At 32.4% G+C, this 14,799-nt stretch overlaps 1 protein-coding gene across 1 annotated transcript in view; it reads left to right on the forward strand.

The window, feature by feature from the left end:
- LOC127714005 (synaptonemal complex protein 3-like) overlaps positions 1–14,799 on the forward strand; it is a 50,329-nt gene that overhangs the window by 15,507 nt on the left and 20,023 nt on the right. The window contains exons 5-11 of the mRNA XM_052219957.1: positions 2,762–2,834; positions 3,153–3,234; positions 4,790–4,830; positions 5,942–6,017; positions 8,955–9,007; positions 9,816–9,900; positions 13,385–13,530. Coding sequence (XP_052075917.1) covers positions 9,822–9,900; positions 13,385–13,530 — 225 coding nt within the window. The 5' untranslated portion in view covers positions 2,762–2,834; positions 3,153–3,234; positions 4,790–4,830; ... (1 more) ...; positions 8,955–9,007; positions 9,816–9,821. The remainder of the gene's footprint in view (positions 1–2,761; positions 2,835–3,152; positions 3,235–4,789; positions 4,831–5,941; positions 6,018–8,954; positions 9,008–9,815; positions 9,901–13,384; positions 13,531–14,799) is intronic.

Below are 14,799 nucleotides of genomic sequence, written 5' to 3' on the forward strand. Positions count from 1 at the left end.
AGTTATCTCCCCAAACACTGTTTTTCTTGTGTTTACTACTCCTTCGCAACCGTAAAAGATTAGGACAAAATTATTTTGCCAAATTGCTCGCTACATCCTCGGGATGTTGAGAATAATTTTTACCGAAGCACTCCGGAGACTCCATATTAGAGTTATTTCCCCTTCTGTATTTGATATAAGTGAAATGTAATAGTAACTTATAAGCCATAAGTGATAGAGACCAAGGGTGTTTTATTTTGAAGTCCTTGGTCCACCAAAATGAAAATGAGGTCAAAGTCAAAGGTCAAGGTCATGTTCTAAATTATAATTTTGGCTTATTTTGGCTTTTCCTCAGAAACCGTATAAGATATCTACATAATATTTTACAAAATTGTTAGTTGCGACATGTCGTAACACATAAATTTTGGTTGAAAGGGTACGTTGGCAATTTATGGGAGTTTTCTCCCCTCTTATATTTAAAATTAACTGTATGGTGGTATAACTCATTAACCATATATAGTAGGGACCTAGGGTCTTTTGATTTGAGGTCCTTGCTTTATGACCTTAAAATTTAGGTCAAGGTCAAAGTTGAATTTGACGTTTTAGATTTTGATCTTTGCTAACTTATTAAAAATAATAATGTCATAGGGTCTTTTACATTGGGTTGCTGACATATCACGTTGAAGAAGGTCAACCGGAAGTGATCTTTTGTAAACCAGAAGTAGCCATTTTTGCATTATTTTCATGTAAAATTACTAAAACTTTATATTTTTGGAATCAGTGTTAGGTAAGGTTCAAATGAAACCGGAAATGAAATGTTGTAAACCAGAAGTATCTACTTTTGGAATAAATTAAGCTATCATCTGACACCAGAATTGACATTTTAAATCGGAAGTTCAATATTTTCCTATCAAAATATGAATATTTGAGGTGGAAAGATCTTCATTTGTTCTCTGAACAATTGGTTTTTAATTGTTTTTTGTTTTGTTTTTGAGTTTTTAGAATTCTGAACAACAATCTTGCTTGGATGGCATTTTTAAAAAAAGATATGCAAATAAGCATTACATGTAATATATAAACTGGACAATAATTTCATTCGTCCCATAAGTTTGTTCATTTAATGTTATGTCAATAAAATGCATGGACTTCTAGACTAGACTACATTTTCCGAGATAACAGTTTTAGCTCACCTGGCCCAAAGGGAGCTTTTCTCATCACATGACATCCGTCGTCTTTCAAATTTAACAACTACATTTGTACTGGGCCAAATTTAACTAAACTTGGCCACAATCATCATTAGGGTATCTAGTTTAAAAAATGTGTCCAATGACGTTTCCTGCCAACCAACATGGTTGACATGGTCTCAAATAGAATATTGGGGTAAAATGCAAGTTTTTTCTAATATCTTGAAAACCACTATAAATAGAGGAGATCTACCTACTGTTCATTAACATCAAAACTGTCACGACTTCTAATAGGAGTTATTGTCCTTAAACGACGAATATTACCAATTTATTTCATTTTTGTCTACTATCTTGAAAATTATGATAGAGAGAAACTTGAAATAGAAAAAAATTATCAGCAAGACAAGATCTACAAATGAGACGAATGGCAGAAATCGTCAGTCGACCCCTTTTTGGAGTTATTGCCATTAAATGAAGATTTTTATCTACTTTTTGTCTTGTTTCTTGAAAACTATAAAAGATGAATAGAAACTTTAAAAGCAAAATTGTTCATCAAGACAAGATCTACAAATTAGTCTAATGGCCGAAATCTTCAGGTGACTCCTTATTGGAGTTAATGTCCTTAAATGACAGAAGTTTTTTTTTTTAATTTTTTTTGTGTTGAGAAACTTAAAACAGTAAAAATGATTAGCAATTTAAGATCAATAAAAAAATATTTTTGTCATGATTATATTATCATGATTATAGTCTACAATGTTGGAGAGTGTCCATTTTTGAAGATGAGATTTTGTTCTGTTGAGTGAAAAAGAATGACCAAATTCATTTTGGAAGAAGTACATTTGGAGTATTGATCTCTACCTTGTTGAACTTGAAAATGTAAATTACACATTTTAATTAATATGATCAGTAGTTATTCTGCATTTGGAGTCTTGTGTTATTATTGTTGTTCAATGGATATGTACATAAGGAGCTGTAAATCATATGTAATTCTTCCTTGTGGTCCATATTGGTTGTATATTTTTCAGGCTCAACTAAAGTTAAACCCTTTTGAAATATACTTTTGTGTCTCGTTTGACTGTAATTATGGTTTTCAAACACGTATTTAAACATGTTAAAACTGTTATTTTTACTCTGTAAAATTACTTTCCCTTTGTCATTTTAAACATTTAACCCTATCTGAAGCACTGGTTATCTAAAAAAAAATAGTAAAATAGTGTAGGATGTTTCATTAGTTAATTGTTCTGTGATAATCCTGATTTGCATGACATTTAAAAATCAATTGGTAAGAAAAAAAGCAATGAGGAAAAGTGTATTAAGTTCCATAAGCATGTCATTTTTAAACCAATTTTGATTCTTTGAATATAAACTTCAGAAAGTACTTCTCTCTGGGACATGTCATTTTTCTGGAAACATCCATTATCTTGCTTATCGTGTTATTTCACCCTGTAGCAGGTAAATACCTCATGAAGAGCAAATCGGGGAGACTATTAAACAATTGATTTTACCTTCTTTTATAGAAGAGCATTTTTACTTCTAAGATTAAATTTTCACACATCTTAAACATCAACATACATCATGTACTATCATTTGTCTTTTAGAAACAAAGAAGAGAACATAAAGGGTCATAATTCAAATAAAAAGGATAAGAAGAATGAAATTGAGAAGCAGGAGGTATATTAAAGGCTAGCCGTAGTAAAAATCAAGAAATATAATAAATTCTCAGATTAATTGGAGATATCCAGTTGGTGAATATATTGTTCTGACTAAAGGTTGCATTTGACCTTTATCAAAATTTGTAGCATGACTAGTTTGTCTATCAGTATCAAGTCTTTGTCGCCAGGCTCAGACTAGTCTACATTCTTGTAGACAATAGCAGAATTGTGTAACTCCAGATAAAATTCAATTAAAACTGACCAATTGCAAGAAGATGGGTTAACATTATGGTTTGGTAATAAGTACAAGATTTGAAATTCTTTTTCTTTTTTTTAGGAAACATATAGCCCTTCTTCAGCTATAAGTAAAATATTATCCAGAAGTCTTGCATCACTTATTGACTTGGAAGAAAAGGGAGGTGAGTTTTTATAATGAATTGGTCACTGTTGGATAGCTTTTAATACTCCAATAAAAAAAAAGTCCAATTTAGGAGGTGGTTTACCTCTGTTATGTCCTATGAAATTTTTGCCGCATCTTTTCAGTAACTACAAAATCAAAGCTTCCTTAAATTTGATAGCAAGTTTTTTGTGAGCTATATTGCATGCTAGATGGTTTTTTGATTTTACATTTGAAATTTTCATCTTTTTTTCTTGGGAACAGCTATTCTCAGCTTTATGAAACTTGGTATTAAGCTTCATAAGAGTATGCTATACCATGCTATACATTCACATTTATTGCTCCAAAACTTCTTGGTTACCAAATACTTGTATAGTCAAACATATTATGGCCATGTATGAAATTTTTGTTACATTTTCCTCAGGAACTGCCAACTTCAGCTTTTTGAAATTCAGTCTTCACAATAACTTGAATATATGGGCCCTACTACTAGGGGGGATTTTAACAACCTTGACTACTCATTAGGGTCTCGCACCCTCGGCCCTGACTTACGCCTTTTTGGGGCATTTGAGACAAAAACATTACCTAAATATTGTAAAACAGTAATAAAAAATAAAATGAATAATGATTGACAGATTAAATAATAAAAAATATAAATAAATAGAACTTAATTAAATAAAAAATAAAAAATGAAAAATTTACAAAGAAAATATGTGCCACCAAAATCTGGAACAGGAGAAAAAGCCAAACAAACGACAATAAGCAACAGCAACATTGTTGTAGTGCACCAGCAGCCAAGTAAAGAGTGGAGAAATTTGCTATGCAAAATTGTGTATGTGAATTTCGTTGCCAAATGTGTTGTATAAACCTAAAATAGGCCTAAATATGTGTTTGTGAATTTAGGAAAAATAATTGGAGAAAGTTTTATATGTACTTAAAAAAGATAAGGAAATAAAATAGATTTATAAAAAAAAACAATGGGTGTATGTATAATTTTGACTGCTTTGTGCTAGCTTACTGTAGTTGCAGGATATCAGGGTGCTAGTACAGCGGAACACTGTCCGCAGGAAGACAAACGCCCCACGCTTATTAAAACTGGGTAAGCGCAAACCAGATCTTGCGAAGTATGTCCCCCAAGGTTAACTTCACAAAAATTTATTAACATTCCATTGGCCTGTAGATTTGATTTTACAGGCCTGAAAGCAATTTTACAAGCTCGTTGACCTATGGATCAATAGGAAAACTTGAAATTTGGTATTAAGCTTCATGTTAGCATGTTATACTGTGCGATGTGTTGTCAAATCCATCATTCATTCACTTCCTGTTTACCTCTTGCTGATATCAAGGTTATTATCTTGTTCGGTAACTGGCGGGGGTATTGTTTATGAGTTTGCCTGTTTTTTCTGTTGTAAATGGTTTTTTTATTCAACTTGGATGTGGTGTAATTTTTGTTTTGTTATGGGTTTTTTTGGTTAGAAAGGTGAATTGTTTTTTTATGAATGAACACCTATTTTCTTTTGCCTTATATGCCAAAATATGCAATAACATGAAAACTAATTTTGTTTTCAATTTTTCAGCATTAGACACAACTGATGAAAATCCAACATTATCTCAAGAGGTACAGTTATTGTATTTTAAGTGAATTTTTAACTTTAAAAAATGAGAATTAACTTATTTCTATCGGCTCTTTGGCCTCAATTTTATGCTCTAGTATTCCAGGTAAGTTTCCAGACATGAATCAGTTCCTCAGTAACTTGACCTGATAATATGATAATATTGGTAGGTGGATTGGTTGCAAAGAGTATGCCCATCTTATATATTTCATTTGGCTTTGAAGTATATTTTTGTTCCATTGGTTTTTGGATTAAGTGTGTATCTTAAAATGAGAAATCATTATAATATGATAAGCATTTTTATGCCCCACCTACAATAGTAGAGGGGCATTATGTTTTTCGGTCTGTGTGTCCGTTCGTCCATCTGTCCCGCTTCAGGTTAAAGTTTTTGGTCAAGGTAGTTTTTGATGAAGTTGATGTCCAATCAACTTGAAACTTAGTACACATGTTCCCTATGATATGATCTTTCTAATTTTAATGCCAAATTAGAGTTTTGACCCCAATTTCACGGTCCACTGAACATAGAAAATGATAGTGGGAGTGGGGCATCTGTGTACTATGGACACATTCTTGTTCATACTTAAATATAATATATGGTGAGCTAACCTAAATTTGAGAATTAATTTGCCTTCATAAAAATACAATATGGCAGGAGGCTAGACATTTTATTTGCAGAAGAAGAGGCATCTTTTCTGATGTAAGTGCCAAACAGGAACAGTTACCATATTAGTTTTAATTGATTTATCTGACATATAAGCTCTATTCTGATTAGGGTATTCAATCAAATTCTCATATAAAATCCTTTGTCAGATGAAAAAATTATGTTTAATGGTCTAAAATTGATTTAATTCAGAATTCTTTTTTAACTAGATATATATATAGATATTTTATATTCTGATTTTTAAAGGCAAAAAAATCAGCTGGGCATAACTGGTAACAATAAATTTAATTAAGTTAGTTTGACCCTAGATCCATGTTGTTCAGTTCAGTGTGTACTTTTATATTGATCAGTAGAAACTGTTGCACATTAATATAAGAAATATATTAAATGTAAAGTACGCAATAATTAAATTGCATAATATGCTTTACAATAATGCAGTATTTTTGTTATTTCAGGATTCTCAAGAATTAAAGACAGAGGAGATAAACAGGAACAAGAAGAAAAAATTAAAATCAGGTGGATTAATTTCCGGTTGGTATTGTTTGTAAGAAAGCATGAATGCTTTAAAGTAAGCATGGGTTAAGCAAATATTTATGTGACTGGCTGTTGTCTGATTTTTGTCCCCCGCGCAACGCATTGCAGGCGTCTGTCTGGTCTAGTTAGCGCTCTCAAGTGTACAATTCTTGCCAGTTTTTATGAAACTTATATCATAGGTTTATATCAGCAATGTCTTGGACGATTTCTAAAATCAGTGCAGATAAAATATTTTTAAAAGAGTTATGCCCTTGGAAATATTGATTATATGGTAAATTGCTTTGTTAGTGCTCTCATGTGTACAATTCTTGCCAGATTTTTATGGAAATTTATATTATAGGTTTATATCATCAATGTCTTGAACACTTTCTAAAATAAGTGCTGATAAAATATTTTTAACGAGTTATGCCCTTTGAAATATTGATTATTACGAAAATCGCATTGCATTTCCTCTGAAGCCTTCATTTTGTTAAAATATTTATAAAAACTTTTAAAGAACGAAACAAAAGTGTTTTTTTTAGTTATTGCCCTTGTACCTTGGATAGATAAAATATAGTTTCATGTGAACTTTTCTCCATTAGTTTGTGTAAATTAAGTGTTGTTAATCATTGAAAAGAACGAGATTAAATTGCATAGCCACTGCAAGTTTATAATTTTTTCTTTGTCAACTAGCCAACATGCATGCCATTACAGAGGGGTAAACTGGGTTAAGATATACAGTTTCTATTATAGTAGACAGATTTTTTAGAATATAGTTGTTAAATCTGTACATACGTTTCAGTGATCTGGAAAGATTTTTTCTCTATGGGCCATTGGCCCCCCAAAAATAAAATCAATGGGCCATTTTTAGAATTAATGGGCCATGTTGTCAAATGAGTGGGCCATTAGTTTATAACAAGAAATAAAAAAAGCGTATGTTTCAGCAAAGAGGTACTAACCTGTATGATTTTAATTGATATCATGGATATTGTTCCTGTGCTTATGTAGTTTCAGTGAATAAAGTTAATTTAGTTCATGGTGATTTATGTTACCAAAAACATACAAAAGAATATATGTCTCTGATGTGACTAAGAATGACATCGTATGAGTTCATGAAATGTAACATCACTCAGAAATTAAACTTTTTATGACTTATAATAAAAAACTACAAAACTGAGCAACATATGACTAGACCAACACCACTTCAATGAACAGAATCATTAATAAGGAAATGCTGAGATCAAGAATAGACATCTGATCTGGACTGATTTTTAAAATCTGTACTAGTAATTATTGAAAAATCTATGATATTTGATCATGTTGATTGAATTTCATTCTTTTGATAAAACATGAAACTTGAACATACATGTATATTAATAATTATCAAACCATACAGTACAATCATAGAAGTAACATAATAAAAGATAAAAATAATAACTGTTATGCTGTATTAATATTGGGCAAAAACAATAAACTGAGTTACTAGAACTATGACAATGGCAGACTAAAAGTAGCTGATCTAGATTTTGTGGCACAAAATATTGAAGAAAGAAGAAATGAATCTTAATAAGAAAACTAGAACAATTAAATTCAAAGTTAGTTGAAATGATTTTTGGCAAGATTTGCAGAACATTTGGTTGCCATCATACAGAAACCAGGGCCATAACTTCTCCCAAACTGGGCTATATTTAAGAGAACCTTTATTTACAATGTTACTACTGGTACCATCGCCTTGTCCATGTTCATGTTCCTTTGACATTAAATTTGAGTCTTTGTCGATTGCCATACTTTCTTCCCGACGTTCCGTTATAGAGGACGTTTCAGACATTTCCTATGCATTTCTTGTATCATTATTATTTTATCAAGACTAACAAAAGAGAGTAACGTTTTTTGATAAGACACAACAACAATTCGCTGAAGGCATGTTTACAAAATTTACAAACGAACTAAAGACCAAAAAATTGACAAGCACAGTTAAGCGCCTTTTATGGAGACACATACTATTTTAAAATAAAAGGCCTTTGGGTTTTTCAATCGAAATTATAGCAAGTTTACTTTAAAGATTATAATTTTTTTTAAAAATCGTCTGTACTAGCCAACTTTCACTAAATTTAAGTTGTTTACTTTGAAAATTTAGATCATGGATAATGGTTAATTACGTTTTTGTGGTAATCAGATAAACCGCACGTTGCTATCCTTAACATGAAGGAAAACGCCCAAGACGGCCCAAAAATATATAGGCGGTGCTCCTGTCATTGGAGGGAACACAACACAGTTTTGTACACAAATATGGCGACACGAAACAAGATTGGAAATCCATTTTACTATATCTAAACGTTTAGATACGAAACAAAAAATATTGTGCGCCACACTGGCGCTGACATTTGCCACTCTATGCACCATTTCTGGTCGAAATACGCAATTTGCGCATGGTGCACGACCTTCCCGATCACTGATGTTTGTAAGCTTTGTTTCAGTTAGCCGAATTGGACACATGAATTAAGTTTAATTGGACTTTAAAAATTTCCATGAAAAGGCATTTCTTAACCATTGATTTAGTTTAAATAAAGGTAGCTTACTTTCTTTTCTGAATAAAGGGCTTTTTTTCCTATGGAAAATATGTACAATCTGATTATCTCTTTTTTTAGCAAAAAAAAATCAGAATAATAATCCTAAGACTATTGATACTCTACCAATTCCCTTAATTACAAAAAAAACAACCCAATAGTTATAACAATAGACAGCTCCTGATGAGGTTCCTGGGCACTATAACATTAGGCAGTTTTTAACTAGTTGTTTCTATTTATATATTTTTTCATAAATATTTCAGTCACAAAAAATTGATTTATTATAGATGACAATACTTTTTCAAAAAATATACACATCACAGCCAATTATCGGGAAAGCTGAAGTGATTAGTTTGATCAGAAGTATTATACAATGTTATTTTTACAGGTCCAACGACTACTACCAGACCATCAAAATCATCATTGAAAAGAAAATATAGTGTATCCTTTTATGGTAAAAAAGTTACCTAAAAACTTAATTTTATTTCTTTTCCATACTTTTTTGTGTTGTGGCATCCAATTGATTTTATTTTTGTAAACTTGCAATCATTGTAGTAACATGAGATAATACTTATTTGTGAGTAATTGTAAATGTCCTTGTGTTTTCATAGTTATTAGCTCTCTTCAAGTGCAGGATTAGCTAAATCTTTAGCCTAGTCATATCAAACATTGGTATTAGCTCAATCTGCACTGAACATCTTGAATCTAGGATTAAGAGTTCTGGTTGGCTTGTTGTATGAATAATATCTTCTTTTGGACTGTTGTCTTTTAGATGGCCTGTTGCAAGGCCTAATTTCTGCCTCAATCCTTGAAACATCACTATCCCTATGTCTAGCTTTCTGGGACAGAAGTAGCAGGCTCAACAAAAATTATGGTGGTTCATGCAATTGACGCCAAGGTTATCTGAAGCAAGAACTATAAAAATTTAGCAAAAAATTAGGCAAAATTGTGATTTTCATGAGGCATTGCAGTTATAATGTCAACATGGCATCATTACTGTTGCAATGTGTCAGAGCTTGTTGAGATAACAGGCTTCAAATCAGTTGATTTCGACTCAACAGGGTTAAAAAGAAGGAATTGAACAAATAGTAATTTTACAGAGACTGACACTTATCCAAATTTTAGAAAGTACTAGGTTTGAATGTATATGTGTTTATGAAGAATGCTCTCTTATTAAGGTATTCTAATTTCAAGAGCTATTTAGTTGTGTTCCACTGAAGTTGAAGTTTATTTCCATAACTAGAAACAGGCTATCATGACCTCAGATTTAGAAAGTTCTCAGGATGATGATGATGATCTAGATAAGCCCTACATTCCAAGAAAGTTGTTCAGAGGTTTGTTTATTTTATTGGAAATAAAGTTAAGACTATGAAAATTGAGATACCAACTGTCTGCTAAATCATTCTTCAAGGCAGAGAGTTTTACATCAGGGAGGCGCAATTCCATAAGCGTGGAATCTATTTCAATCCCCAAAAAGGTTATTTTTTGACAAGGGCCTACAACTTTTGACCAGCTGATCAAAAAACCTAGAGAACACAAAAGGCGAACTAGTGTGTTTAGCGCTTCTAAACATCTTGCTTGTGTTGGTTCGCATATCAAGAAATCGTCTAAATATGCGACAATAGTAAAGCCTCTACGTGACATCATACGTTTGACAGCCTGAGACAATCTATGAAAATTATTTGGTGCTAATTTTGCACCAAAAGGTAATTTGCACTTACTAATTCGAACAGATCTATAGGCAGATTTTAAATCCACTTTTGCCAAAAAATAATTTGGAGCCACCAATTTAGCAGCATCATCAATAGTTTGAAATTTTTGTTTAGGAAACTCGCCCACGAGATCGTTAACGGAAGTACCTACTGGCCTACTACAATCATGAATAATGCGTACACCCCCATCAGGCTTTGGCTTCTTTACTAAAAAGAACAAAATGTTTTGTCAGATAACACAAAACCAAATATGTTGGATAAGTACAGTGCATAATGTGTATTAGTTTAAATGAACTGGTCCAGGATCTGTTACTGTCTTTTTGCATTTTATGCAATAACAGACACCTTGTTTAAATACAGCATACTGCTATGCATTATCTTCAGACAAATACTTTTATTTCATTTTTCAAAACTTAGTTTTGTCTTAACCGATTAAAGATCAAACAGCCTATTGTTTGTGCGCATTAGCTAATGTAACTTGATTGTGACATAAAAGCTCTATGACGAGGTTTCCAGCTCGGCAAAAAGCGGTAGATTAGAAAGTCCCATTTCACGGATTCCAATATAACGTACTCATCAAAAATAGGGATTGAGCGTCACAAATGGCTTTTTTATTCTACTGTTTAGTCGGTACGTATTATGGTATACTGAAGTCTGTCTGTCCCTCAACACTACCAGGGTTTGACACTAACTAAATGTATGCACTATTAATTAATGAAATTATTATTCTACTAGTTCTCTTGTCAATTCACTAGTCCTCCAAGCTTTGGCACTTGGACGGTCGTGCCACCGGCACGACCCTATCTAGGAGGGTCTGGGGCATGCCCCCCCCAGAAAATTTTGATACAAATGAAGCTAAATCCTGTGTTCTGGAGCATTTCCAGAGGGTTTTGAACACGTTTTGTTACATGAAATTTCACTGGTTTGCTAATAAAAAATAACAAAAAAAAGAAAAAAAATCATATTTTAATCATCTATATTAAGAATGTGTTCGAATTATTTTGAAGACCCCTTTCGATCATTACTTCATCATCATCCTCATTTTACTTATCATTATTACTAGTGTCTTTAATGAAGATGGATAAGTTAGGGATTTAAAAATACACCCACAAAAGAGGAAAGGTTTGCCCTTGCTGTTTTTTGTCATAATTCTTCATGGACTCCTTCTTTTCCCTTGTTGTTTCAGTTTATTTTTTTTTTTTGCAGGAAAAGATTTTATTCCTAAAAATCTGTATGTTTTACCAGAGACCAAGGAATTGTATAGTATACAAATCCTTGCAGAGACCTATAATTTTGTTTTATGACAATAATTCAATGATATTGTTTGCCTCAAATTACATTCAAAATACAGCTTTTTCCCCTAGAGAAAATTCCCATTTACTAAAAAATGGCTTAAAATTCCTCCCAATAAGTTGTACATTTTCCCCGAACAGTGATGGTATCGGTAGTAATGTATGTAAATTTCGTATTCATGTTATTATTTTGATATAATGAAAGCACTTTTGAGATCCAGGTTTCTGATTAGAATCATCACGGCGTTTGTAACACACGTGGTTTTCAATGTATTAAGTACCATCATTGTTTCCGTTTCTTTCCCCTCCCCAAAAAGTACCTTTCATGTTAAAAAATGTCTGACAATCAAAATATACAAGAATAAACTGTACAATAAAGACCGCAAAGGTCAGCAAAAAATCTGGGATTTGTTGACAATTAAAATTTTGTGAAATTCCTAGTTTTAAACAAAATTTTTACTAGCCTGTCGGACTACTGTGATGAAAACTTTACTAGTCCTTCCTAATTTTTACTAGCCTCGGGCTAGCGGACTAGCGTTAGTGTCGAACCCTGACTATAGTGGCAAAGGAGTAGACTGAAAAGTGTGCTGGGGCAAACTTCTAAAAGTGACAAGAAAAAAAACCAACTCTTCTGAATCGATAGTCTACTGTAATATAGTGCAATAGTCTAGAAGCTAGTCAGTGTCATCTTTTATTTTCAGTTTTTCTTTGTTCAATAATTAGGGCCCTGCCGAATGGCGGCCGCCCTATAGTGATCAGTCCGTTCGTAACAAATCGTGTCCACTCTATATCTAGAGAACCATTATGATTTCAAAGTTTATACTTGACATGTATATTAACCAACACCAGAGGGTGTGTCATAATGTATGTTCAACATCCTAGGTCAAAGGTCAAGAACTTTGGTTTTAGTTGACAACCCCATGTCCTATGGTAAAGATCTTGTCCGCTCTATATCTTGAGAACCGTTATGATTTCAAAGTTTATACTTGACATGTATATTAACCAACACCAGAAGGTGTGTCATAATGTATGTTCAACTTCCTAGGTCAAAGGTCAAGGTCAAAAACTTTGGTTTTAGTTGACAACCCCATGTTCTATGGTAAAGATCGTGTCCGCTCTATATCTTGAGAACTGTTATGATTTCAAAGCATGTATATAAACCAACACCAGAGGGTGTGTCATAATTTATGTACAACTTCCTAGGTCAAAGGTCAAGGTCAAAAACTTTGGTTTCATTTGACAACCCCATGTCCAACGATAAAGACAAAAATTTTTTTACCACACATTATTCACAGCCGGGCCCACAGAGATGGCTCCCATCTCAATGATATCTAGTTTTGTCAAAGAGAGCGGGAGCAAAATTAAACTTTTACTTTTTAAAGCGGAGTAGAAGGTGCTTTCCAACAATTTTACATTCCAATGGACGGTGTTTCTGAAGGCTAATTTTGTACGGCAACAGAATGAGATACTGATTATTACAGGATCAGGGCGTAGCTGTAGTTAGGCACTTTAGGCATGTGCCTACACATAATTTTTTCACAAAAATATTTTTTTTTTATTAAAAAAAATAATGACAACGTTATCTGATCTTATCTATAGATGCATGTGAAGTCGTCAAAATTCTTTAATTATCAAATGTCATTTGTACACTAGTCTATCATCCTTAGTGAACGGAGTATAGGACAGAATTGTATGTACACTATATTCCACCTTATATAGAAACTAAATGTAACCAATTGCATCTTTATTTATTAATGATTTTAATAAATGTCAAATTTAGATACTTAGTCATGTGGGTCTTTTCATTTTTCCAGAGCAGAAATATATGGTGGAAGAACAAATTTATTCAAATGATATAGTATCAGACAGAAGTAGTGAGATACTGTCTGATGTAGATCCTACAACAGAGGTCTCAACTTTACTCAAAGCTTTTGGCATAGATGTTCAGAGACATATCGGTGTAAGTACTTCATTTTCATAACATGTACTTGTATAGTTGTTCCAATGTGTATCATCAGAAGGCATTTCTTTAAGAGTTGGATTTACCTTTTTTTTCACATTCATTAGAGACCAGGATTGGGTTGCTCAAAATGTTGGATAGTGTTAGCCAGTGGTTAAACTGCTTATCCACTGGTTAACTTTAAACCTACCAATTATTTCTATTGCTCAAAATTATCCAGTGGATAAAACGTGCTATGCGCTGGATAAATTTAACCGGTACTTTTTTGCTGGTTAAGTTTGAGCCATTGGTTAAAAACGGCATTGAGATTGATTTACAATGGGTTTTTTTAAATTCATATTTTGAAATTTCAGATAATTTCATTGTTTATAACTCGTCCACCTTTATATCTGTCATGTATGGTATTTTGAACCCCATGAAAATTTGATCTTGGTGTAAATTTTCAACCCCCCTCCCCTTAAAAAATTCTTCACTTTACTTCGATTGTATGTCATACACAGTAAACACTCACTTGTGGCGTTTTATATGGTAATTGTGAAGTCAACAACTTATAATACATATACGCTATACATGTCAATTTATAAATCTGTGTCATCCTCATTGACATTGAAAGCCGATGATGGCCCGGCTTCCATGGACGCTGTTCTTTAATTGCACATTGCGATTACCAGTCCAGAAATTAAGAAAACAATACTTTATCAACATATAGTGGTAGTGGTTCATTACATTTGCACGCATTTAATCAACAGGTACCAGTGGTAGATCTAGAGTTGTACATATTATGAATCCATAGTTTCAATATAATTACACGTTGCCATGCGTTCTATCAGGTTTGCATTACTGTGAGGTATAAAATAAATGCTTCAACTCTGTACCCAATACCTATTTTGTTCTAATGTTTAGATTTAAAAAAAAACTATAATTCTAGGTTCTAAAAAACTATGATATTTCACTTTGCCATTGTTGATTTTGTTTATACTTAATTTATAATACTTATTTTCAATTTAGTATGTGTTTTGATACCAAATATGTAATAATTACAAAAATGTTCAAATCCTATTAAATATTTTTTTTATTCAATTTTCAAATTTCCTTTAGGTGACTTTAATTTTGTGTTTGACACTTTTTTTAAATTTTCAATCATTCCCAGATTATTTATCAAGGCAGCCCTTAATCCCCTCTATGTTATACTAGTAGTAGTAGCATCTCAAACTAATATTAATTTCGCTATTGCTCTTGTATATTTCCCCCATTAAAACAGATGTACTG

The sequence above is a fragment of the Mytilus californianus genome, unplaced genomic scaffold (genome assembly GCF_021869535.1).
Source record: "Mytilus californianus isolate M0D057914Y unplaced genomic scaffold, xbMytCali1.0.p SCAF_1, whole genome shotgun sequence".
Lineage (NCBI taxonomy): Eukaryota > Metazoa > Mollusca > Bivalvia > Mytilida > Mytilidae > Mytilus > Mytilus californianus.